General features: G+C 50.6%; 1 protein-coding gene across 2 annotated transcripts in view; it reads left to right on the top strand.

Annotated features, from left to right (window-relative positions):
- Positions 1-26,731, top strand: part of Vav2 (vav guanine nucleotide exchange factor 2) — a 164,433-nt gene that overhangs the window by 17,555 nt on the left and 120,147 nt on the right. For both annotated transcript variants that reach the window (XM_029469945.1, XM_021183383.2), the window contains exon 2: positions 24,228-24,344. In XM_029469945.1, coding sequence (XP_029325805.1) covers positions 24,228-24,344 — 117 coding nt within the window. The remainder of the gene's footprint in view (positions 1-24,227; positions 24,345-26,731) is intronic.

Here is a 26,731-nt window from a genome sequence, read left to right as displayed (position 1 = left end):
AACTCACTTTGTAGACCAGGCTGGCCTCGAACTCAGAAATCCACCTGCCTCTGCCTCCCGAGTGCTGGGATTAAAGGCGTGTGCCACCATGCCCGGTTTAAGATTGGATCTTACTGTGTAGTCTTAGCTGGCTCGGAACTTGCTATGTAGATGAGAACAGCTTCAGGCTCAACAGAGACTCACCTGCCTCTGCCTCTTCAGTGCTGGGATTAAAGGAGTGAGACACCCCTCTAGGCAATTAAAAATTATTTTTATGTGTGCTTGTGCATGTAGTGCCTGGTTGTGCCTGTGGAGGCCAGTGGACAACATCAGGTGGTCCGCTTCTGTCACTCTCAGCCTTTTCCTTTGAGACAGGGTTTCTTGTTGAACATGGAGTTAGAGGCTGGTAGCCAGCAAGCCCTGGCAATCCTCACATTTCCGTCCCATCCAGTGAGGGGTTTCAGGGCACACTTAGCTTTATTGGATGCTGGAGATTCAACCCAGTTCCTCGTGCTTGTGTGCAGCAAGCACTGTACCCACTGAGCCATCGCCCAGCCCCCTCCCCCACTTTTTAAATGTGGGTGTTGGGCATCAAACTCAGTTCCTCATGCTTTCATGAAAGCAAGCAAGCATTTGACTGACTGGATCATCTCCCCAGTTTTTTTAAATTGGTGTGTGTGTGTGTGTGTGTGTGTGTGTGTAAGTGTGTGTATGCATCTGCAGGCTTAGAAGCCAGTTGCAGAGCCAAGGCGCTGGCTTTGAATTGTGGGACTCAGCTTTAGATTTTTTTTCTATCAGCTTGAACTACCAGCTTTGCATTCAGGTTGCAGTTCGTTCAGGTCATAGCAGGTTTGAGCCGCTGATTCCTGTAGGCATGGAGTGGGCCTTAGGCTCCAGCTCCGTGGGGACGGGCTAGTCGCCAGCATGTTGGTTCATTGAGGGTGACAAGGTGGCCTTTGTGGAGTCCTGCCAAGCAGACTGAAGACCCAGAAGAGCTTATGTGTTGTTTTTAAAAGTGAGTGTTGATTATGAACAGAGGTTTTTCTTTAAAAAGGACATTGAGTTAAATTGATTTTTGGAGCCTCTTTTATTGCTATTGATCCAGCAGAGCTTCAGTCAGGAAACAAGCTCACAGCGGCTCTGCTGAGACTTCCTTGATACCTCACTGATGTCGGGAGAGAAGCATTTGCTAAGACTTGGGTGACCGTACCTGGTCATGAGCCCAAGGCTGGCACGTGGACTTCACCATGATTCCTGGGCTCTTGTCCTGCTGTGGTGTACTGGAGGACAGCATGAGTGCTCTCCCTCCGTATCTGGAGCACAGGCTCTGTAGTGGAGTAGTCTATGGCTAGAGGCGATAGGTGCCGGTCCTGTGTGTCTCCAGTCTCCAGATGGTGTGGATGGTACCTTCTCCAGGACATTGGTGATCCTGGGGACATGAGCAACTAGAGGACCCTGCTGGACAATTTCAAGCTGGGGCTTATTTTTTTGTTTCTCTAGCAGCAGGGGCCATTGGTGTCTGTCACATGCCTTTAGTTAGCCTGAGCTCAGGGTTATGATGGCTGTGTCCACCTGAGTATATCCTGCCCTCTTGCTCACCACTTCTCCCACTCTCCACCCACCTGCTGCAGCAGCCTGCACCCTGTAGGCTGCTAACTGCTGAGAGTCAGGCTGCAGGATGCCTACCTGACTCTCTTCTTTTTGGGTCTCAGAGAGAAGTTACCACATCCCTGACTCTCTCCATCCCTTGTGTCCCACCAGGTGTAAGTGGAGTCTCTGGACATGTATAGTGACATCATTTATACCCCTCAACCTGGCCAGGCCACCTTCTTTGTACCGTGAAATGTCTTGGCTCTGTGACAGCTGCTGTCTGCCTATTAGTCCCTCGTCATCCCTCTTGCTAGAGTTAGCGCCAAATACAAGTGACAGGTAAAGCCATGCATGATAGCATTTGTTTCAGACCGAAATGGATAAATCAAATCCTAGAGCTCTTGACAAGGTTACAGGCGATAGAAGGCTTCCTACAAATACCAGCCAAGGAAGGGCGGAAAGAGACTGGTGAATGAGGGCAGGAAGAGGGGGAGCCAGGAGATGCGGGAGAAACAGAAGGGCTACATTTAGTAACATTGAGTAAAATGAAAAGGAAAGTTGAAACAAACAAAACACTCATCAGGGGCCTCTTGAAAGCAGTTGAAGGAATGAGTGGACCCGGTTGAGCTGATGACAATGGGTTTTGGTCTCAGGTGCCCATCTAAGGAGCAGAGCTGGCATTCAGAACTCAAAGCCGGTACTCCAGCTTTGCAGAGGCTTGTTGTGGTATAGAGGGGGAGGGGGCTGGTCTGTAGCCCCCAGGGCAACTTGGAGCTCCCAAGTCTGCTTCTTCTCAAACTCTACCTGCCCTTGTCCTGGACTGAGCAGGCATGACTGGTCCCTTCCTCATGCCCTTTGTGTTCCCCTTCCCAGCTGTATGGTGGAGGCTTTGCTGTCAGGGGTGTTTATGAGGGTTAGGGGGAGGGTGGAGGCTGTGGTGAGCTGTCTACCCATGCCTTTATCTTTGGGATGTGACTTCTGAGAGTCCATCTGGTGAGGCTGGTGATGGCTGAGGGGCACCCGCTGATGACCATTCAGCGGAGGGTGTCCCAGAGCTGGGTTGGGAGAGATGGTACTGATTTTGGTGTGAATCTTCATGGAAATGCACAGGGCAAGTGGGGTTCACAGTTAGGATGGGGGCAGATGCCTGGGCACCTCTGAGGACAGCAGTACTTCTGAGCTGACACGCACTGGGTCATGCCTGGGTAGTTTCTAGTGCATCTGCAAAGAGCCTTCCCTATTTAAAGGTTCCTGTGAGGTTCCAGGAGTTAAGATGCAAACATAGTTTTTTTTTTTTTTTTAAGATTTATTTACTATTTATTATATGTAAGTACACTGTAGCTGTCTTCAGACACTCCAGAAGAGGGAGTCAGATCTCGTTATGGATGGTTGTGAGCCACCATGTGATTGCTGGGATTTGAACTCCGGACCTTCGGAAGAGCAGTCGGGTGCTCTTACCTGCTGAGCCATCTCACCAGCCCGCGAACATAGTTTTTTAAGTCTGTTTGTCTGTCTGTCTCTTTGACATAGTGGCCCCTTTCTTTCATCTGGACATGATGTCTTGTCAGAGCTGCTCAAGAACATGAAGTAGGAAGAGGCTGTGAGAGAGGAGAAGCCCAGGCTCCTTGGGGACGGAGAGGGCAGAATCTGGGCTGAGGTGGAAGTGGAGTAGGAATGTAGACGGAAACTGGGTGGGCTGGCTGAGATGCTGGTCTGGACCTATGCCTCCAAGCAACTGCCTGGTATGATGGGAGTTTGAGTGTCTCTTCCTGATAACAGCATTGGTGGACCACCCTTGTCCTCATGGTCCTCTGTCCTCTCAGACGATGATCCACTACTGTCGGGTTTTCCGTTCTCTAGCTACCCTGGTTGCCCTGGGGATGTGGGGGCTGCTCCATTTCTCAGCACCTCTGAGTCACTCTACTGCTCTCTCACTTCCCTTGGGTGCCCTATCCCCTTCCCCCCTCAGAATAACACCTGGGGTGGGGCAGAGAGCCCAGGTTGCCGTTCTCTCTGAAAGCAGAGCAAGAGACTCTCTTCATGCACGCCTCAGAGTGATGCAGGATGCTGATTTGGTGGCCAAGTGAGTGAAGGATGAGTGGAGCAGGGAAAGTGGGGAGGAGCTGAGTCCCGATGTCCTGCAGGCTCAGCCAGGTGCTCTTGGATAATCATGGAATGTGGCCGGGAAGGCCATCTTGATGAGGGCATTGTACGAGGTCCTCAGCTATACATGTGTTTAAGGTGAGGCGGCTTGGCTTCTGTTTCTTTTCTTCTTTCTTATTCCTTCCTTCCTTTCTTCCTTTCTTCCTTTCTTCCTTTCTTCCTTCCTTCCTTCCTTCCTTTCTTCCTTTCTTTCTTTCTTTCTTTCTTTCTTTCTTTCTTTCTTTCTTTCTTTCTTAGATTTATTTATTGTATATGTATGTGAGTACTTAGCACACTGTCAATGTCTTCAGACACACCAGAAGAGGGCATTGGATGGTTATAGATGGTTGTGAGCCACCATATGGTTGCTCGGAATTGAACTTACGACCTTGACCTCTGGAAGAGCAGTCAGTGCTCTTAACTACTGAGCCATCTCTCCAGCCCCGTCTTTCTGTTTCTTGCTCTGCCTACAGGGTGAGTTTGCTAGGAACCTGGAATTTGGGGCCTTTGGCCCAGCATGGGAATTCCTGTGATGGAAGGAAGCCCTTCCCACTTTGTGATGCACATCTTTATTGAGTCCATCTGTTACCATCGTGCACCTGACTAGAGGTGAAACTGTGGCAACAATCTTGAGTGTCCATTTGTGGGGAGACTGGAGGATGCATGTTGGGCACAGGCCACGGCAACTATACCCATCTCCATGTTGAGCTAGGGATTTGAGGCACCAGTGAGGAGGTGTGGAACCCAACATCTGATGGCTCCTGTGTCACTCAGAGCACCAGCTTGGACACGGCACTAGAGCAGCTGGGCAGGGAGGCCAAGGTCATTAGCAACCCTGCCTTCCCTTTGTCTAGGAGAGGTTATTTCTATATTGGGAGAAAAATGAAAACAAAAACAAACAAAAAGAAAACCCAAAACCAAAAAGCTGGTCTTACACCAGGCTTCTTCCTTCCCTGTTCTATGAGACGGGACCTGTGACCCTGTGACCCTTCCTCAGCACAGGCACCACCCCTGGGTCACTGTGTCCCCGCTTGGTAAGATGGCAGTGGCTATCCCAGCCCAGAACATCTAGCAAGGATAAGAGGACAAGAAACCAGTGTTCCTAGATGCCTCAACAGGAACTCTGGTTGGCTGTGGGACCCAGGGTGCCAGAGGCAGGAAGGAGGCTCCAGTCAGTATACCCTACCCAGGTGTGAAATGCCAGATCTGGTGTAGCTTTCCTGCCCTGTCCTCTATGCCTGGGTAGCCTCTCACTGCTGGGCTCTTTTGGGGTGGGGCCTGAGGGTGAGTCTGCAGCTGTGAGCACTCCTGACCTTGGCTGCCCCACCTGTTGCCCTGGCAGCGGTGGAGCCCCGTCCCCTCTCCCTGCCTGGGGAAGGGGGCAGAGATTGGGCACTGAGGGGCCTGGAGCCAGTGGGATTGGAATTTCTAGAAAGTTCAGCTTTTCACTGATCTTTCATGGGCCTTTGAGAAAGGGAACCCCAGAGACTGGCCTCACTGGACACACCTCCTTCCACCCCCAGCCCTGAGAAGAGCTATAGTCTTAAGAGCTAAGAAGCCATACCTGCTTGTGGGGAAAAACCAGAAACAAAAGAAGAAGCCATGAACCCAGTGTGGCCTGAGTCTAAGTTCCTGAAAGTTCAGGGGAATTCCTCAAGCTGATGGGGGGTTGGGGGCAGTGGGGAGCTGTGTCCTTGTCCTCTCTCTACCGACAGAAGAGTTATTCCAGTGATCTGGGAGGAGGCCTAGGGGTCTAGAGAGCTGAGGACAGTGCAGGACCCTGGGGAAGGGTGGATGGTGTGAGGGGACCTGGAAGGTCACTGAGAGCCTGGGTTAGAGAGCTGGAGAAAGGCCCCTCTAACTTCTGAGGAAGTCTTTCTGACTCCCCCCACCCCCACCCCAACTCAGGAAACTACAGAGCTATTTGGTTGAGGTAACTAAGACTCTTGGAAGGTCAGGGACTTGCCCAGGGCCACCTGGGAAGTCATGTTTAGCAGAGTTCTGTCCTGTGCTATCTGCCCCAGTGGCTTCTGGTCCTAATGTTCAGAGTGAAACTAGGTAGGAGGGGAGCAGATTGAGGGTATCATGCCTCCTCCCATCTGAGCATTCCCAGGGTGCATTTTGCTGGAGCAGGGCTGCCACTGATGGCTGACCCCTCTGCTTGTGCGGGAATGGAATTGACCTGGGGATGGATCACTGTTTTTTCCATGATGTAACTGAGAGGTCCGGAGACTTCAGAGGCAAAGTCTTTGGTGGACCCTGTAAGCTGACAAAGTGGATAGCGACTCTCTGGGGCCTCACTAAGAGACTCATAAGAGACCCAAGGAATCAGCTGGGCAAGCTGCTGGGACGCCTGTTGTTGGCATCATCCTGTGGGACAGAGGCAGCCTCCTCTTTGCATGCAGGGAGCAGAGTCTGTTGGGGCAGCAGGAAGTCTGCCCCCCCCCCTCCCCGCCCCTTGCTAAGCTTGTGTTTACTGTACACAAAGAGTAAAATGAAAGCGGATTGCATTTAAGAAACAGGAAAAACATGTTTACATCTCGCCTTCCTCCTCTTGACAGTCCAGACTTATTTCCCTGGAATCTTGTAAAATTTTTTCGTTAAGACATTTTTATCAGTCTAGACACATTCACACCCATCCATCCATATGCACGGGCACACCCACAACATGCTCCCAGGTGCGCACACACCCACCTCTTGCCCACACACAGCTTGTGCACACACATCACATACCAACATCCCAAGTGTGCTCACCTAGCTACGACAGCCACGGGAGTGGTTTCGCCATGAACTGAGGGGTGTGCTGCGTGGTTGAGAAAGAGGGGGGCTTGCACTATTTCTAGTAATACATAGAGTTGTCCCATGTGGGACAGTCGCCTGCTTTTGCAGGAATGCGGGGATTGTTGTAGCTGCCCCTCCCACATCAATCATTAATCAAGAAAATGCTCCTTAGGCTTGCTTACAGCCCATCTGATGGAGGCTTTTTCTCTATCCAGTTTGCCTGTTCCCAGGTGACTCTAGCCTGTTTCAGCCACTGGGTAGTGGGTTTGGACCTGAGATCTGTGTGCAGTCTGGAGTCATGGTTTCTGAGGACAGGAGTTCTCAGGAATGGCTGGTGGGGAAGATTTAAACCAAGACCTCTGCCTGGAAGCTTGTTAGGTGTGTTCTACTCTGCCCTAGAGTGACATACCACACTAGCTCTGGGGTATCTGCGGCAGACGTGAGATGTGGTGTCTGGTAGGGAGAGTGAGAGACTGGACTCGGGCAGGGGTCCCATGGAGACTTTGTTACTTAAGAGTCCAAGATGGATCCTATGCTAGGCCCTCATGTGGCTGGCCCAGGCTCTGGAGCCCTATCCAGAGCAGTCAGGTGGGGACCTGTGAGCAGTGTGAATGGCAGAGAGGGACAGGAGTTGCAGAAACCAAGACTTTTGTTATTGTTTAGATCAGAACTGTCCTCTGAATGCCCATGTGAAAGGCGTGGTGACCACGGCTGAACTTTGGGGGACATGAGGGACTCTGGAGACTCCAACATTAGGGGACCATAATTTCTGGATGGATGGTAATCTGTCTTAGGGTTTTACTGCTGTGAACAGACACCAGGACCAAGGCAACTCTTATAAGGACAACATTTAATTGGGACTGGCTTACAGGTTCAGCGGTTCAGTCCATTATTATCGAGGCGGGAGCAACATCCAGGCAGGCATGGTGCAGGAGAAGAAGCTGAGAGTTCTATATCTTCATCTGAAGGCTGTTAGCAGAAGACTGACTTCCAGGTAGTTAGGATGAGGGTCGTAAAGCTCACACCCACAGTGACACACCTACTCCAACAAGGCCATACCTCCTAATAATGTTACTCCTTGGACCAAACATATACAAACCATCACATTTCACTCCCTGGTCCCCATAGGCTTGTTTAAACACATGAGTCTATGGGGGCCATATATAGACACAGCTTAATAAAAAAGTACATTTAGTCCAACTTCCAAAGTCCCTATAGTCTATAGCAGTGTCAATAATGATAAAAGTCCAAAGTTCAAAGTCTCTTCTGAGATTCATACAATCACTTGACTGTAATCCCTGAATCAAGACACTAACCGGGCAAACTCCAAACTCTGCATCTCCATGGCTGATGTCAAAGCAGTCTTCAGATCTCTAACTCCTTTTTCATCTTTGTTGACTGCAACAAACTTCTTTCTCCTGGGCTGGTTCCACTCCCTGTTAGCAGCTTTCCTCAGCAGATAGCCCACGACTCTGGCATCTCGAACATCTTGGGGTCTTGTCTCACTGTCTGGGATCCACACATGGTCTTCTGGGCTCCCCCTAAAGGGCTGGCATCTTCTCCAGCTCTGCCCTCTGTAGCACTCAAAGCTCAGGTTGATCCATTTTACTGCCGCTGCTGTTCTTGGTGATCATCCCATGGTACTGGCATCTCCAATACACTGGAGTCTTCCACTGCGACTAGGCTTCACCAATAGCCTCTCATAGGCTCTTTTCATGGTGCCAAGCCTCAATTTCTTCTCCTTCAGTCCTGGGCTATCAACTGCAACTAGGGCTGCACCTTCACCAATGGCCTTCCATGGCCTCTCACAGTGCCAAGCCTCAGCTGCTCTCCATGACCCCTTCATACCGTCAAAACCAGTACCACCTGGGTGACTCTTAACACATTACCAAGTACAGCTGCAGCATGAAGTACAACCTTGGCTCTCTGGAACACAGCTTCTTTTTGCTCTCAGATAACACTTCCCAGAAGATTTCACCTCAGTGATGCTGGTCTCCTCCTTCTCCTCTTCTTTCTTCTTTTTATTTAGTTTTTCTTTTCTTTCTCTTTTTAACTATTACTTTTTAATTTTGCGTGCTCACTCCTAGCGTGGTGTGTGTGTGTGTGTGTGTGTGTGTGGTATAAGGCAAAAAAGGTGGCTGGAGAGACAGCCGTGCTGGGTGCTAGGAACAGAACTCTTACAGTTTTGGTTGTGAGCCTAGCCTTTAACAGGTGAGCCATCACTCCAGCCTGCTGGTCTCTTCTTAATCACTACTAATTGCTTAGCTCCAGCTAACCAGCATCAACTGTCCCAGTACTCTCTTTCTCCCCTTGACTACAAAGCCAGAGACTCATGGCAGAAGCTGCCGAGTTCTGCTGCGTGCAGGAGGTGGAACCTGGCCCCCTTGTTCTATTGCATCATCACCAGCTTCCTCTTTTCTAACTCCTTCACTGCCTAAGATCGGCTGTCCTGGAACTTGCTCTGTAGATTAACCTTGAACTCAGAGATCTGGATGCCTATCTCCTGGGATTAAAGGTGTTTACCACCATGCCTGGATTTAAACTTTTCTTCACCTAGAACTTGCTCTGGCCTTGAACTCAGAGATCTGCTTGGCTTTATTTCCTGGTATTAAAGTTGTGTACCACCTTGTCTGGATCTAAATTTAGCTGGGTGGGATCTTACCCCAAGGTTACCACTCCTTTAATTCAATTTAATATTCTTTTTTTTTTTTAAAGATTTATTTATTATATGTAAGTACACTGTAGCTGTCTTCAGACCCTCCAGAAGAGGGCGCCAGATCTTGTTACAGATGGTTGTGAGCCACCATGTGGTTGCTGGGATTTGAACTCTGGACCTTCGGAAGAGCAGTCGGGTGCTCTTACCCACTGAGCCATCTCACCAGCCCCAATTTAATATTCTTGAACACAGGATTCAGCTCCATTTCACTTCCTGGTGCCTCTTTAATACTCAAACTATGTATTTTATATTTTTCCTTTCTCAGCTTGCTATGCTTATTCTCAGAGCATTCTTCTTGAGACCTAACCAGAGAAGGAAGTCTGTGATGGCTGTCCTTTGTCAATGCAATTAATCTGAGTCTCTTTACCTTAGCCTCAGGCAGATTCTTCAGACAAGGGCAAAAAGCAGCCAAAACACTTCAAAAACAGTCTTTAGGCCACATACTTAACTTCTCCACTGAACTCTCTCGGTCTTGGGCTAGGACTGCACAGTTCAAATCATTCACAGCAACAAAGTCTTCCATATTCCTCCTAGTATGGCTCATTAAGCCCCACTTAAAACATTTCATGACTTTGCAAATCCTAAGTTCCCAAATCCACATTCTTCCAAAAAAAAAAAAAAAGTATGGTCAGGCCTATCACAGCAATACCCCAGTCCCTCGTACCAACTTCTGTCTTAGTTAGGGTTTTACTGCTGTGAACAGACACCATGATCAAGGCAACTCTCATAAGGACAACATTTAATTGGAGCTGGCTTACAGGTTCAGAGGTTCAGTCCATTATCATCAAGGTGGGAAGCGTAGTGGCATCCAGGCCAGCATGGTGCAGAAGTTGCTGAGAGTTCTACATCTTCATCTGAAGGCTGTTAGCAGAATACTGACTTCTAGGCAGCAAGGATGAGGGTCTCAAGGCCACACCTCCTAATAGTGCCACTCCCTGGGCCAAACATAGACAAACCATCACATAATCCTTTTTTTTTTTTTTTAATGTATGTAAGTACACTGTCATACAACAGAAGAGGACATCAGACTCCATTTCAGATGGTTGTGAGCCACCATGTAGTTGCTGGGAATTGAATTTAGTAGGACCTCTGGGAGAGTAGTCAGTGCTTGCCACCTCTCCAGCCACTTCTCCAGTCCCTGGATTGTAATCTTAAAGCTTTACTGGGAGGTGGAGCCTGATGGGGGAAGTCTTTTCTCCAAACAAACAAACAAAACACCCAGCTGCCTTGATGTGGCAGCCTCCCCCCCCCCCCCCCCCCCCCCCCCCCCGCCACACTCTTTAGCCACTATGATGCCTGAGCACAATTTAGTCCCAAAGTAGTGGCCAACTTCTGAAGCCATGAAACCAAAATAAAGCTTCCTCTTTTGAAGTGGATTTGTCACAGCAACAGACACACGTTCATGCATTCAGTCATTCTGAAAGGTTTGGTAAGAGCCTGCTGTGTTGAGCCTGTGGAGTGTGAGGTTAAGGGCTGCCTTGGCCCAGCTGCCCTCGGAATGCCCACAGACTTGGGTGGACAAAGGAATTTATGCTATCTTGGAGCTGGAGTCGGAATCCCAGACCAAGTTGTGATGCACATTCCCCTGGAGGAGCCACACTCTACCTGGAGGAGCCACACTCCCCTGGAGGAGCCACACTCCCCTTGGAGGAGCCACACTCCTCTTGGATGCTCTGGGCAGGCTCTGCTTGGCTCTTCCTGTTCTTTGGTGGGTGTCCTGTGTCTTCTGGCTGTGTCATGATGGTCTCTATAGTTCCCTCTCCCCTTCTCCCCTCTCTCCCATTATAACAGTCTTAAGTGGAAAGCCTAGGGTGCTACTCTTGAGATCTTTAAGTTATGTCTGTAAAGACTATTTTCAAAGTAACTCAGCAGTAAAGTTGGGGTATGTGTGTCAGAGCCTGTCTTTGCGTGGGGTGCTATTCAGAGAGTTGTACTCGATGTCATTGACTGAATGATTGGGTCACCACTAATTGCAACACTGAAGTGGAAACTTATAGTTCTTAGGGAAGTTAGTCATGTCAGATGATGTTTTGCTGGGGCACACAGGTGAAAGGATATCTTGCTAAAGCAAACACGTGAAAGACTGTCTTCCTGAAGCAGACACGTGAAAGGACTCTCGATGAAGGAGTATTAATAGGACCCCACAGACAGCGAGAGACAGGCACTGAGCCTTGGTTTGCTTCACCTCCCTGTTCTTTGCTAAGGACACGCATGTATTGGTTCCTCTTACATAGCGTTGTTGAGCTCCACTTGTGATAACACCACCATTGAGAGAAACTTGCCTAATAACTGCCCTCAAGGTTCCTGCAGCTGCTTGCCGCTCTGTAGCCTCGCCTCAGGCTGGTTGGTTGAGCCTGGCAGTTTCTTCAGGATTGAACCACAGCTGCTGGTTCGTGCCTGGTGTCTGCCTGCCTAGAAGAGGACTGGTCTGCAGCTGTTGAGTCGCATTTGGTGTTTGCTACGGGACTGAACTGCCAAAGACGATCAAGCTTGCCCCCAAAGGGAGACTTCCCACAGGTCCACTTCCCCCATATCCTAATAATTTTCTCTTCCACTCCCTTTGCAGGGTGGTGGACTAGAGGAGAGGTTGAGACCTTATTAAAAGTAGGTTGGAAAAAAAAATTCTATGCCTACATAACCCTGTCCCTAATGGAAGTGGGGGTTGATTAGATTTAGGCAATGCATTGGACAGGGCTTTCATAATGGGCCTTTGCCCTTGTAAGGGTCTCCATCACACCTCTCCAGGTCTGTTATGTGGGGTCCAGCGAGGAGGGAGCAGGTCAGCTTGGGAACTCCTGCCAGAATCTGCCTGCACATGTGTGTTCTCTGTGTGTTCTCAGGCCTTTGTGGCTCCCCTAGTTTGTACTTCCATGACTCTAGTTTAGAGGGCTTGCTGTAGCTGTCTGAGCTCAGGCACCTGGTTTCCTGACGTAACAACATTCCTTGTCCCCACAAAAGGTGGTAAAATCTCTGGGTTTGGGGTATTGCCCTAGCAACCCTAGTGTGGCGTAGTGTGGCAGTTGGCTTTCTGTCACTGTGACAAATCCTAGAGATGTCTGTCAATCTAAAAAGAAGGGTTTTGTCTCCTACTGTGTGGGTTTCAGTCCATGGATACTCAGCCTTGTTCCTTTCCTGGTGTGGTGAGGCAGCACATTGTTGCTTGGCCTGCCATGTCCATTGCTAGAGCTAACTGCCCCTAAACTAGTGTGCAGGGCAGCAATAGCAGAGGGACAGGAGGAGTTTGGGGAGGGTGTCCTCACAATGCTGATATCTATCTGTGCTGATAGGCCGTGACTAGGCTTTCTACTAGATAGATAGATCCCACTTGTCTTAGGGTTTTACTGCTGTGAACATGACAAAGGCAACCCCCCCACCCCCCCAGACAGGGTTTCTCTGTGTATCCCTGGCTGTCCTGGAACTCACTTTGTAGATCAAGCTGGCCTCGAATTCAGAAATCCGCCTGCCTCTGCCTCCTGAGTGCTGGGATTAAAGGTGTGCGCCACCACGCCCGGCTATTTAAAAAAAATTTATGTGTGAATGTTTTGTCTGTGTGTGTGTGTGTGTGTGTGTGTGTGTGTGTATATGTATGTGTACCATATGCATGCCTGGTACTCATAGAGACCAGAAGAGAGTGTTGGGTCCCCTGAAGCTGGGGTGACATGCTTATAAGCCACCATGTGTGGAAAACCAAGCCATATCCTCTATGAGAGCAGTAAGTGCTCTTAACCACCGAGCCAGCACTCCAGCCCTAGGCCTCACCTCAAATAGCTTCTGACACCTATTAGCATCATTTGGGAGTGCCCAGACTTGACTCGTGGGCCTTCGGGCTACATCTAAATCCAAACTCTAAAGCAGGAAGTGACTCACCTGTGGATGTTACCAGGCTTGGGGCGGATGAGGACACAGGTGTTGAGCAGTGATGTGACAGGTGTGTGTTCAGACTAACTTCCAGATCCTGATGGTGGGCTTGGAGAGTAGGTCAGGCTGCTGGGTTGATGACCTCTGGGCTCCAGAAGGATCTCCCTGGGGCTGTTTCCCAGTAAATGGTATCCCTGGGGGACTACATATTTCCAGTGTACATCCAACACCCCCAGCAGGGACTGTAAGTGAAATCACTCAAAGCCTGTCCTCAATATTCCCAAGGGTCACTGTTGCCCCTCACTCCCAGAGATTGTGTACTTCCTTACATTTTATCCAAGAGTGTTGACACTTGGTCCTGTGCCTCTTGCAGAGAGGCCTGCTCCCTGCTCATAGCTTAGGGCTGTTGGCTCTTGACTCTGCATCACAGAAGAGGGTTTGATTTGGTTCTCCGGCTTGGGAGCTCCCCAGTGCTACTGTTAGGATTTTCCTACTGCATTTTCAGCTCAGCAGGAAGGGGTAATGGCAGATGGGAGAGTGATAATCCGATGTGTGCCAACCATTAAGGGATGCATTTGGCTTTGATGTCAGCACGCAGTGGGAAAGAACAGTGGAGCGTGTTCTGCCTGGGTCTGTCTGGAATTGGATTGTCCAAATTGCACAGGAGAAGGGGTGCTTGGAGGGGAGAGCTGTTCTCCCAGAGTGACCTTGGAGGCCGCTTTCCAGAGGGAAGGAAGAGATGGAGAAGATGAAGAGGCAGTCTGGGCAATTTCACGGGCAGCTTGTGGGCTCACGTTAATGGTCTGGCTGCTGGATTGCAGCAGAGGAAGGGGGTGAGGGAGGTGGGGGAGTCAGTGAGGACTTTCGAGACAGCATCTGGGCTAATCTCTCAGAGTCTTGCCTGCCTAGGAGAGTTGGGCAGCAGAAAGTAGGATTTGAACCCTCGGGCGGGCGGCATTCAGAGCCGGCTTAAGGAAGATGGTTATACAAGGAGATACTAGAAAAGCAATTTCCTGCTAGCTTTATAGAAAACCTTTGCTTTGAAAACCCTGACCTTGAAGTTTTGATACTGTGGGCCACTCTTATCCCTGAGGCTCAAACAGGCCATTAGCCACATAGAGGGCGGGAGGGGAGGGCGGCTGGGCAGAGAGCTGATTATTCTCTTGTAGCCACCTCTGCTGGATTCAGGCTACATCTTCTGAGCTTAGGCTGCAATGGCTGTCAGTTAAGTGTCTGTGGATTGATAGGGTCTCAGAGTGGAGCACAGAGTCTCCTGCCTGCCCACCTGTTCTCTCCGCTTCTAGCTGAGTGCTTTCCTGGGTCGCTCTGTTCCCAGGTACTTTGAAGGTTGGGCCAAGCTTCCCTTAGCTCTGGGTGAGTGGACCACCTGCTTAGCCACCAGGGAGTTGCTTCTGTTAAAAGCTCCATCCCACAGGCTCTGGAAACTGCTCAACAGGACTTGGGCTCTGGATGCAGATGGACCCATGGCTGTGATGACAGGATCTGTTTCTTAGGTTCCGCCCCTGCTGACAATAGGGGAGGGGATCCCACAGTGCTCAGCTCAGGGAATCCAGAGGGGAGCCTTTGTCAATGGGGTGCCTGTGCCTGTGCCAGTGCTAGGGGCTAGGTCACCTGTAGGGTCTTCTGGGACCAAGGGCTACAAACAGGCTTCATTCCTGCCTTTGGGGGGCGGGGTGGCGGGGGGGCTGGGATTTAAGGGCTGGATTAGGGTTTGGGGTTTCGGCTTGGATCATAGATGGTCTGCTCACTGAGACCCAATACCAGGCACAATTTAACGGAAAAGGATTTTTTTAGCTCTCAAGATTTGAGTCTGTAATTGTGAGAAGAGGGCTGTTGCATTGACTATGTAGTTTGCCTCATGGCCAGCAGGAAGGAGAAGGAGAAAGAATGAATATCATGTGCTGGTGGGATCCATCCCAACCCTAGCCTATGGGGGGCGGCACTGCCTACATTTGGGGGGTGTCTTCCCCCTCACTTAATCCTCTCTGGAAACACCTTCCAGACAAGCCCGGAAATGTTTCTTAAAACTCTGCCAGTGCTTCTGAATCTAGTCAGGTTCTAATTGTGGGTCCAATGTCCTCAGCAGCCTTCGAGTCTTCTCTGAGCCTTTGGTGAGCCTCTTCCTGTTTCATAGCACCCTGTGGAGAGTGTCAGCTGGCAGCCCAGGTGTCCACACCTGATGTGGAAGCTGGAGGCAAGAGAGAACTCTGGAACTGATGGAGAGGGAGGAGGTGAGGAAGTGGGACGAAGGGCATGGCGTGAGTTCCAGAGTGTGTGAGAGCATCACCACCTGCAGCATCCGTGGCCTCTTGTGAGGGAGTGGCAGGCCCCCAAGGAGGCCCCAGGAGGCTGGTCAGGGCCCAAGCACTTTGGGGGAAGAACAGTGTCCCTGGAAGGGCCTGGAAGCATTAGCTGTACAGGGTTAGCTTGGACTCCCTTGTTTTGAACCACAGTTTGGTTTCCTTTCTGGGTTATCTGGATTATTGCTCCCAAGGTATGAGGGAGGTGTGCAGACTCAGCCTTTGTGGGACCGTTGTCCTGGGTGACAGAGGCTGTGGTTCATGCGTGTTCACCCCTAGAGCACACCAGTGATTTGGGTGCTTTCCTGGGGAAAGAGCACAGCCTGGCTTGCTCCGTTCCCCTTCCCCAGGCTCAGGCATCAGAGTCAGGTCAAGGGTACAGCGCAGTATGATGGGCCTCGCAAAATGCCTGGCCCAGGCTGGTGATCATCTGATGCTGTTTGTTGTTGTTGAAGGTAGAAATGCCACCTGGCATTTAAGCACTGATTCCTAATGACACTGCACCGCGGGGACCTTGGAAAATGGCAAAGGAGATACATTTTAGCTTGTCCTTTCTGCTGCCCTATTGGAAAAGCCTGGCCATTTCTGGTGTTCTGCCTGCTCCTGGCGGGTGGACTCCCTCCTCTGAGGACAAGCAGATCCTAATAGGGGTAATGGTAGCAAGGCCTGTCCCCAGCAGACCTGGGGTGCAAAGAAAATACTGCTTCTCTCAGTTCTCACGGAGCCACTCAGCCTTCTAGTCCCTTATGGGAGAGACTTGGCCATCCCCTGCCTGGAGGCACCGGGCTCATCTGCAGCTGCTGGCACTTCATCTGGATGCTGTGTGTGCAGCCAAGGAAGCATACAGAAGTATTCATGTTAAACCATCCAGACATAAGCAAATCCCTGTGCTCCTCAGGCCACCCCCTCCCTGTCTTCTCCCGAGTGTGCTCACTGACAGGAGCAGTGGATGGGATGGCTGGAACTCTTCCCAGGGAACCTGACAACACACCATCTCAAGTGTCTCACCGCAGTTGAGGTGTGTCATGATGGTCCAGGGCAACAGTCTGAGAAGTCTCAAGGTGCTGTGGGTGACCATAGGATGGTGTTGGACAGCCCTGTTCCAGTTAGTTCCAGCCTGTTAGCTTCAGCTTTTCATCTGAGGTCAAAATGCAAAGGTTGGTGTATGTGTGTGTGTGTGTGTGTGTGTGTGTGTGTTTGTTTGTGTGTGTGCATGTGTGTGTGCGTGTGAGTGTGCTAAGTAAGGCAGGTGTCGTGACTAGTCGCCAACTCCACCTGCCTAGCTGTTTTTAGCAGAGCTGTTTCCAGAATCGGGTTATTCCTGTAGTAGCAGTAAGCAACAGCTCTCTCTCTCTCTACAACTCTGACGCTAAGGTAGCTATGTTTCCCTTTGTTGGGAAGCTGCAAGGCTCTGTGCCTGCAGTTGGAGGACACGGGTAGGTGCTTTGTGGTCTTCCATTCTTTTGTTTACCAGCTCCTGAGCCCCTGCAGCAGGCTGGGCATTATCCAGGGTATTTTGGCCATAGAGGAAGCAAGTGGCCTTGGTGTATGCCCTGGGGACTGTCTGGCCAGCTTGTCACCCAGGATCACCTGTTTATCTACTCTAGGAGTCCCAAATTTGATCCATTCCAGCAAACTAACCTATTAAATAGTAATGACGCTGCTTTAAATGGCTTTGGGATGAACATGGCATAAATAAAGCAAGACATTAATTCGTTTTCCCATTTTTTATTGATCAAAGTCATCCCTAGCTGCCAGTCAGAGCTCTGATCGGCAGGACCCAAGTCCCTAGGGAGGCACAGTGTCATGCCAGCCAGAAGTAGAGACACTGCAGGCAGACCTGTCTTAGCTCTACTTGTGGAATATTTTGTAAGGACTGCCAGCGGCCACTGGTATTCTCCAAGCCTCTCTACAGAGCAGGGCATTTGCCTATGGAAGTCTCCATTTCTCAGAGCCCTTAAGGCTTTGAAAGAGTGCTGCTCTCAGGAGGCAAGAGTTGGTTAGAATCTGGTACAGGTGCCAGGCTCACCATCACTAGGGTGGATGGTGGGTGGCAAGGAAGGTTCCTGGTCCATGCCAGGTGTGGCCTAGTATCAGCCTTAGGTACAGCTCTCAAAGCCCTGATAAGGCACCATGGCCCAGGTCCCTTTTGCACCTCCTCAGAAGGTAGCCTGTATCAACTACTGCTTATCCTAAATGAAGTGGTCCAGTACAATGGAGAGGGCAGAATTTGTGTTCATTGTGTAGATTGGAAAATGGAGGAGGAGCCATGAGGAGGACAAGTGACTGTCAAATAAGAGCAGGCTTCTACCACACTGGTCAGTCTAGTCTATTACCACCAAGCATACCTGCTATAGGTCTATGCCAGAATGTGGCTGAATTGGGGGGTGGGAGTGTTGGGAAAGGTGGGGCTAGGAGGTAAAAGTATGTGGTGACAGTTCTGTTGGTGATGATTCCCAGGTGAGGAGTTGAAGATGCAGGGGAGTGAGTCCCCACCTCCCCAGACGATTGATCATCAGACCTGGAGCTTAGCTGGCCAGGAGCATCCAGGAGGGACAGCCCTGGGTTCAGATCTCAAGTCACTTCTCTTCTCATGTCTAAAGTTTCTACATCTGCAAAAGGGGTTGAAAATAGAAACCCCCTGTCTGGATGGATTGCAGGTATATGAAGGCCACTGGTCTCTGACTGTGACAGGCATACACCTGCTAGTTGGTTACTGTATGCAAAATGCTTTAAAGAATCTCACTGTACTGTCAGTGCTGGGTCTGGGTCAGTGTAGGGATGCAGGGTAGTGGCTGGGCTTCTGCTCTCAGTACTTCCACAGTACCTGCTATAGACAGAATTTTCCTGAAAATTCTGACTTCTTTAAAAACGTCTTGTTGTCCTTCTGTCCTGAAACCTGCACAGGATTGCTTAACAGTAATAACAATCTGGCTTTGGAGATCAAATGTCTTATCTGCCCCCAGCTGTGTGGAATCCTGGCTCATGGTGAGCTTGGGCCAGCCAGGAGAGGGACTTGGAACCTGGGTTTCTTTTCTGTGAGCAGCTCAGTGGGGCTCTGGCAGTGCCTGGAGTTCTGGAAAACCCTGTACAGTGGGGCCTTTGTGGCTGTCGTGAGTCACCCATGGAGACTCCCAGAGGTCAGAGTTGGAAGGGCCTGGAGCTCTGGGCTGGACCCTTTAAATTCAGAGATGTGTGGCTCCAGAGCCAAGAGCCAGGTCTGTGACAGAGAGAGGGTAGTCCTTGCTGCCCTTTCATGGTGTCTTAGAGCGGATGGGCTGACAGTGGGCTGACTGGCAGAGATGTCATAGAGAGCAGGCCTCCTGGGGAGTGCAGAGATCCCCTTATCCTTACTGAGGCAGGACTATGTTGCTGCTAGAGCTGCAGCTCCTGACCCTGGGCTCAAGCTGGTTGGTGTGTGCGACCGAGGGATGCCCTGCACTGAGGTCCAGATCTTACAGGTGTGTCATGGCAAGAGAGAGCTTAGAAACCTGAGGTCGCCCTTTGTTCCCAGCGGTCAGTGCTGGACACCCCCCCCCCCTTTGCTCAAACTGCACACTCCAGGCTGAGGGCCAGTGTTCTGACTGACTTTTCTGTCACTGTGATAGAAGACCTCAACAAGAGCAGGCTAGGGAGAAAAGACGGAGTACTCACAGTCTCCATCGTGGGAAGTCAGGGCAGTAGGAACTTGAGGCAGCTACTTCTGTCAAACTCAAGTTATGAGCAGAGTTAATACTTGCGTTACTTCTTAGCTTTCTCCATTCTTAGAGCCCAATTCTGGGGACCACTCAAGTCTGTGTGTGTGTCCACAGTGGCTGGCACCCACAGTGGGTTGGGTCTTCCTGTCTCAGTTAACTTAATCAAGTCACTTTCTCACAGATATGTCCTTAGGTTAACTTGATCTAAACTAGTGGTTCCCAACCTCCCTACTGCTGTGCCCCTTTAATGCAGTCCCTCATTTTTGCTGCTACTTCATAACTGTAATTTTTGCTGCTGCTATGAATAGTAATGTAAATATAAGTTTTTCGATGCTCTTAGGCTGGCCCCTGTGAAAGGGCCGTGTGACTCTCAAAGGAGTCACAACCCACAAGTTGAGAATTGCCGATCTAGACAATCCCCTTGGAGATGGAGACGCCCTTCCCAGGTGATTTTTGAGTGTGTCAAGTTGGCAGTTGAAGCTAAACGTGACCTTAGCTAACTGTGTGGCCTGAGGCAATGAACAGGCTCCCCTGGTCTGGTTCTGTTTTATGTCCACATTTCAGTGGCTGAGCATGGGGCATTCATGAGGAATGTGCTTTGCAGGGTAGGCCTGACTGGACCCTCATTCTGGCAGTGTTCAGAACCCCTATCAAGGTGATGGTCTCCACGGCCTTTAGGCTGCCTCTCCGGATGCGTCTCTCCTTTGGAGGGAGGAGGGCTGTTTTACCATGGCCAGGTGGTTTCAAAGCCCCACAGAGAAGAGGCTGTGGCGGGACTACTTGGGCTGGGCCTGAGAATCCCTTCTGTGCTGTTAGGCCTCCTGGCAGCTCCGGGGTGTGCCCCTCCCCCAATCCTTGTCATAGCTGAATGACAGATGATAGGAAACAGCACCCAGGCTTCTTGTCCTGCTGAGCCTGGGGAGGCGTGTGGGTAGCTGGGCTCAGAGACTGTCCTTTTGCCAGTGTGATTTCAGCCTGATTAGATAGATGCTCTGGGAGCTGGTGGACAGTGAGTCGCTGCTGACATTTCCAGTGTAGTCTACTCTGGGTCTCCTACCACCAAGGCCACACTTAGCAGGGTGGTTCGACCAAGAAGTGGAACCCAGGGAGGATCAAGGACAATAGGAGGTGCTGGCCTGTGCCCTCTCTAGTGTTTTAAACAGACACAGTGGCCTGCTGCTTGCCATCCCTTGGCGAGCCCTGTTACTCACGTAGACACTCAGCAGAATTCCCCTGAGCTTGAGTGTTGCCTCAGGACACCTTGAGGCCTCTGGCTGTCCTACGAAGGCCCCGAAGGTTAAAGCAGATGAGTGAGAGAATGCTGCATATCTCTGATGCAACAGGGATGGGCGGGCAACCGGGCATTCAGTGCTGCCCCGTGCCTGCACCTCACTCACCTGTGTTCCTTCAGGCCCTGTCCACTGAGCTGAGACAGGCTTGCAGCAGCCACAGGCCTTTTTCTTTCTCTCATCCACAACCTCAGGCCTGTCTAGAATCTGGGCCAGTCTCCGCTGTATGGGAGCTAGTGGCTCCAACTGGCAGGGTCTCACCCTCCTGGTGCTGGGGAAGTCGGGGAAGAAGGGATCTGAGACGCACCAACAGTGCCTGCCGCCCCACCTCCATGGGAAGGGGAGAGGTTGACAGACACCATGGGCTTGTCCTTCCCAGCTAGGTATTCTCCACCCCTGCCACCCTGGGCTTCTGTTTCCCTAATTGTATAGTGAGAGAGAGCGGGAATTAAGTGTGTTGTTGGTAGGCATAGACTGCAGGTGACCCTGTGTCCCGAGGAAGCCTTTCATCTCGAGTGCCCTTCATTCTGAAGCAGATAATGGGCTCGTTTGTGACCCTTGATGCTGTCAGCTTGTGTGCCAAAGTCCTTAGCTTACTTACTGCCTTGGTTTTCTTTTGTGTAAGTAAGATAAGGTGGCCCACAGGACCGTGGCAATGAATATGGACATGGAGTGAGTAGATTAGGGGATGGTCGGCATGAAGGGCGGCAGGGTGGTATGCAGGCTGCTTCCTGGTAGACACTCCAGGACCTTTGTTCCTGTCCACGAAGCCAGCCTCTGCCTGTGTGGCTGTTTTCCAGGGGTGGGACTCTTGAAGGTTAGGCTGCCTAAGTGGTCACTGGTGGGAGTGGTGGTGGGGTGGGTGCAGGTTGAGGCTGGGCCACTGGACAAGGGATACTGGCCTGTGCCGAGCCCTGAAAAGAAGCCTGGCTTCACTGGCCATGATTATGGTCAGGACCTGTGTAATTAACTCCAAAATGGGAGGCCAGGGAGGAATTAAAATAAATGCTTAGTGGAAATTAGAGAGGAGCCATGGACGAAAATAGTTGAGCCGGGCTGGAAGCTCAGCACTCCACAGGGCAGGAGGGGCAGGAGGTGGTACCGGGCTGGAGGGTGCAGAGCCTCCCCTCCCTCTCGCCCCAGTTTCCAGGCTTGTGTGTGTGTGTATGTGCACGGTTGCTTTCTGCTTGTGTGTGCGTGTCTGCTGATTTGTGGCTTATAGTAGCAGAAGTGTGCCCTCTTGCTGGTTGAGGCCAGAGGCTGGCTGTGATGGTGTTCTGAGGGAGGCTGAGCCCTAGGCCTGTCTTCAGCTGCTGCTGGCTGCTGGGAATACAGTATCTCCATCATCACGTGGCCTTCTGCCTGTCTCCATGTCTGTTTTTTTGAGTCTTTTACACTTGATCTGAGCCAAAAGGCCGAGAAGCGATTTTTTGAGTCTTTTAATTGAGATATGTAAATATGTATCGTCTTGACGATTTTCTTTTATTCTTTCTTTGTTTTGAGACAAGGTCTTGCTAGGTAGCCTAGGCTAGCCCAGAACACCTTGGCCTCCTGCATCAGCTTCCTAGGTGCTGTTACTGCAGGAGTGCACCACTGTATCTCGTTCTCCCTCCCCACTTCCAAGCATCCAGCTTGGTGCTTTAAGCATTTATGGTATAGCAGTGTGTGTGCGTGACCCATCCACCACCAGGGTGGCTTTTTCCCAGGCTGTCATCGCTCACACAAACCCTTCTCCCTAAATGCCTTCTGTGCTGATGGTAGATTCTTCACAGGGTGGGTACTCTTTAGAACCATCAGGCTGTACAAGACACAGATGAGGAGCACTTTGTACCCATGCGGTCTGTATCAGTGGTTCTCAGCCATGCTTGTCTTAACATTTGACGTGCTTGTTGGGTACATGTGTCTAGTGACATAGACTGTATGGGACAGAGTATATAATGGAGATTCCAGTTCTAGTTTAGTAGAAACTAAAGAGAAGTGACAGCAGTATTCTATGTGGTCCTGGGTTGGACTCAGTCAGATCCCCTCCCCTCCCCTCCCCTCCCCTCCTCTCTGCTCCCCTTTTTCCTCCTCAGCCACATTTCTCCCCTTCCCCACTTACCCCCCTCCCCTCCCCCTTACATCCTTTTCTTTTTCTTTACCATAAAGGCCATTCTGGTTGTCTTTTATGTAATGCAATGTGCAGATTGGGTGGCATCTGTGCTAATTTCTTGACTGTGCTGTGAATATGTACGATGATGTCATTGTTCAGGAAATGCAGGCTCAGGTGTTTAGGGATAAAGCATATTGTGTGCACAGTTCATCTTTAATGTTGTTTAGAGGAAATTAGAGTGATATGGAGACAGACAGACAGACAGGTGCATGCATGTGCACGAGTTTATGTGAGCATGGGCTCATACATGTACACACACACACATACACACGAGAGAGAGAGAGACACACACACACACAGAGAGAAAGACAGAGAGACAGAGACAGAGAGAGGTGAAACACAGGAACCATGCTGGCATTGTCTATGAATGGTGATTCCAGAATGGGTAGTGACCCATGGCAGAGGTGGAGGCACAAGACTGGGACTTCTGTTCCCTGAGCTTAGCTGGGGCTTATGCTGTTTGTAACCCTGGCCTGTCACATCTGAATCCATTTGTCTACACTGCTGATAAGCTAGGGGTTGGTCCTATAGGGATGGTATGGATTGGCCTAAAGTCCTGAGTTGTGTTGGGCTGTGGGTTGCCTCTTGAATGCTGTGCTCAGCTATGCTGGGTGCTGAATGGTGTCCACATACTGTTTGCTCCCTGCCTATGATCAGAGGACAATACCTGCCTGGCAAACACCTCAGGAGCATGGGCCACTGTTGGTCATCTCTCTTCTTACTATGGGCAGACAAAATTTAAACCAGTCCTAAAGTCTGTGCTTGGGCCTTCTCCCCTCTGCCTGTCGGCTTCTTTAACATTTAAAAATTATTTCCTTGTTTTAAAGTGTAGTTAATTAATGTTTATATGTGCACTGTGTGTATGCAGTTTCCACCAAGGCCAGAAGAGGGAGCTGGATTCCCTCAGGAACTAGAGTTACAGGCTGTGTGAACTTGATGTGGGTGCTGGGAACCGCACCGGGTCCTCTTCAAAGATCAGCACCTGCTCTTAACTGCTGAGTCATCTCTCCAGTCTCTCTTGTCAGTTTCTTTATAGTTGATTTCTCCACAAGGACTAGAAGTTGACTATCTTGTCACCTCCTCTTCTCCCCAGACAGAGCTGGGTCAGAGCTGGCCTGGAGTATGATGGGAGATGTGGTGCTGAATGGAGCCACAGGTTTGTCCCTTTGAGAGTTACAACCTTTTGTTCCTACAGCCTCCTGCTGTGTCCAGCCTAGCTCCTTTCCAGGGTCCTGGTGGTCAGTGGCACAGCTCAGCTACTGGTTTTGGTTTCTGTGAAGAGAGAGGTGTGTGCTGTGAGGAGTTGTGTGTACACACCCACGTGGGCGTGATGCGCAGTTGTGTGAGGTGCTCTGTCGAGCTGACTCTAGGCCAGCGTGTTCTTTGCTGCTGTTGTAGTCAGCGTTGGGATGCACAGGGTACAGCAGGGCAGGGCGTGTGTTAGCTGACTTTGATTTGGTGTTCCACCCTTGGACCAACGTGGTGAATGGAACATTCTTTCCCCTGGGGAGGACAGAGGTTCTGAGCTCCAGCCCACCTCAGCCTGTAATGGGGATGTCTTCTGCTAAGCAGCTTAGTGCCTCTGCATGGGTACCCCAAGGCAGGGGCTTAAGGCAGATGTGACTGAAGTTTTCTGTGATGTTGTTTACTTACTAATGCCTCTCTCTCTCTCTCTCTCTCTTTCTCTCTCTCTCTCTCTAGTTCTTGTGTCTGAAGAATATTCGCACCTTCCTCAAAGTCTGCCATGACAAATTTGGACTAAGGAACAGTGAGCTGTTTGACCCTTTCGACCTCTTTGATGTCCGAGACTTCGGGAAGGTGAGTGGGCTCTTGGTGTGGGCTTGAAAAAAACTCTTGCACAGGCTGGCCAGTGCCAACCCGGTGTCACAGATGGGAACATGCTGAAGACAGGTGTGTGTGGCAGGGTGGAGTGGGAGGGCGAATCCTGCCTCTCAGTCAGGGGAACCACCCAAGCCTGAATCTAGGGGATATCATGAAGGCTGGTGAGGGAGAGGAACCAGAGGCCAGGCAGATGCAGATGCAAAGGCCCAGGAGGCCGAGACTCATTAGTGGCTTCCTGGTGAGCATGAGTAGGTTAGGTACCACCAGAAATATTGGTAACTCTTCCCCCCCCCCCCCCCCCCCCTCTCTCTCTGTTTCTCTGTGTAGCCCTGGCTGTCCTGGAACTCACTCTGTAGACCAGGCTGTCTTCGAACTCAGAAATTCGCCTGCCTCTGCCTCCTGAGTGCTGGGATTAAAGTTACTGTCTGGCGGTAACTCATTTTTGTTTTGTAACCCCACCCTGGATTTCTCTGTTTAATGGCCCAGGTTGGTCTTGAATTCACAGAATTCTGTCTGCTTCTGCCTCCTGTAAGATAGTCTCCTGTAGCTTAGGTTAGCCTTGAACTTCAGATGTAGCTGAGGGTGACCTTGAATCTTTGATCTTCCTGCCCTCATCTTCTGGGTGCTGGGGTTACAGTATTTATTACCATTGGTTTTTGCAGTGGTGGGGATCAAGCTCAGGGCTTTCTTCACATTAGCTAAGTGCCTTACTGACTGAGTCATGCCTCCAGCCCTCCTTTTAGGCAGGGTCATGACTAGAATATCTTTTGGGTGGGGTCTGAGAGTTGAAGCGCAGACCTTAGCTTGTCTCCTAAAACCCCCATGCTGCCTGCCCTTCCCCCACAGCTTGGTGTGGCCTCTGAGCTAGCTGCTTCTGCATGCTGCTGAGGGGAAGCAGAGACAGGCATTCTCTGACTTCCCTGAGGACCATCCTCAGGGACTGCGTGTTTGAGGAAACAGCCATGAGTCCAGGATGTGAACAGGAGGGTAAACTTTTCAGCTGTAAATGCTGGGCAGTCTGGTCCTCAAGGGGCTCCTCTGTGAAGTGGTGTTCCAAGCCAGCTTACTGCTCAGGACCGGGGCTTCTGGGGCCAGTGCCCTCATCTGTCCTGTGGGTCTCCTTTTGAGAATCCATTTCTAGGTGGGATCAGGTTTTAGAGGTTTCTTTTGGCTATAAAAGCATAGAGAGGCTACTGCAGCTCTGACTCGAGGAGAGACCAAGCCTCTAGCAGTCAGCAGAACTTAGCACCATGCAAGTGATGTTGTAGGTTTGTCAGGCCTGAGAGATGCAAGGATGAAGGGGTCATGGAGGCTTGCACCAAGGTTACAGAAAGCTGCCAAGGCCAAGTAGTATAGAGTAAGGTCTCTGTGATACCCAGAGATCCTGGCAGGTGCGGGAGGTTCATGCACTATGGTGCACATGCAGTTATGATTCTCTCCATTTGGATGGTGCCTCCTTGGTGGTGCCCCGTCCTGTGAGTGGCTTCTCAGTCTCTTAGGTCTGTGGGATTCTCTCCTGGAAGTGGTTGAGATGAGTTTGCCACAGCATTCTGGATAGGAAAGGCTGATGGCCTAGATTCTGGGGAGGGCTGAAACACACGAACACACCCGTTCATGCTTGCACTAGGCATTGAGTAACTGTATAGAGAATGAGATGGGAAAACTAGAACACACACACACATACACACACACACACCAGGAATAACCATATAGAGAATAAGATGGGCAAACTCTAACTAAACCCACACTTTGTTCAGCAGTTCAGCCCTGGAGTGCTCAGTGTATAATATCATGTAATTTCATTTTGACTTTAATTTGCTATGGTGGAATGCATGATGTAAGGCACATAAATCTGGATTACGCACCCATCACTCGATCACTGGCCAACTGTGTGGCCAGGCCTTTCATAAAGAAGGGTCCCATGTCATCGTCAGCAGTTTTGATGAGGCAGCTCTGGCCCTGCAGTGAGCGCACTGTGCCGGCTACATGTGGGAGCTTCTTCTTGGCCTTGGTCTTGTCTCCATGGCCTTGTCTTAGCATAACTTATGGGAAATGGGAGTGGATGGTGGACTTGGACCTTGAGTCATAGGGTGGGGTATTGGGGCTGGAGGTGACCCTGCTGTGGAGACCCTGTAGCTTAGCTGAGGAGTAGGTCCAGCCTCATGCTCTGACCTACAGGAGCTCATAAGACCACCAGCCTTCTGCCTGTTGCTGCTTCAGACTCTTTCCATTCTTGAGAGTGGGCTGGGTGAATCAGGCTTCTCTGCACCCCTGCTGTGTGAACAGACACCTAACCCAGTGCCTCCAGACCGTGGTGTATGAGGCTGTGTGTGTGTGTGTGTGTGTGTGTGTGTGTGTGTGTG

This window comes from Mus caroli, chromosome 2, assembly GCF_900094665.2.
Source record: "Mus caroli chromosome 2, CAROLI_EIJ_v1.1, whole genome shotgun sequence".
Classification (NCBI taxonomy): domain Eukaryota; kingdom Metazoa; phylum Chordata; class Mammalia; order Rodentia; family Muridae; genus Mus; species Mus caroli.
Note: the sequence above shows the minus strand (reverse complement) of the source record. Positions and strands in the feature narration are given on the sequence as shown.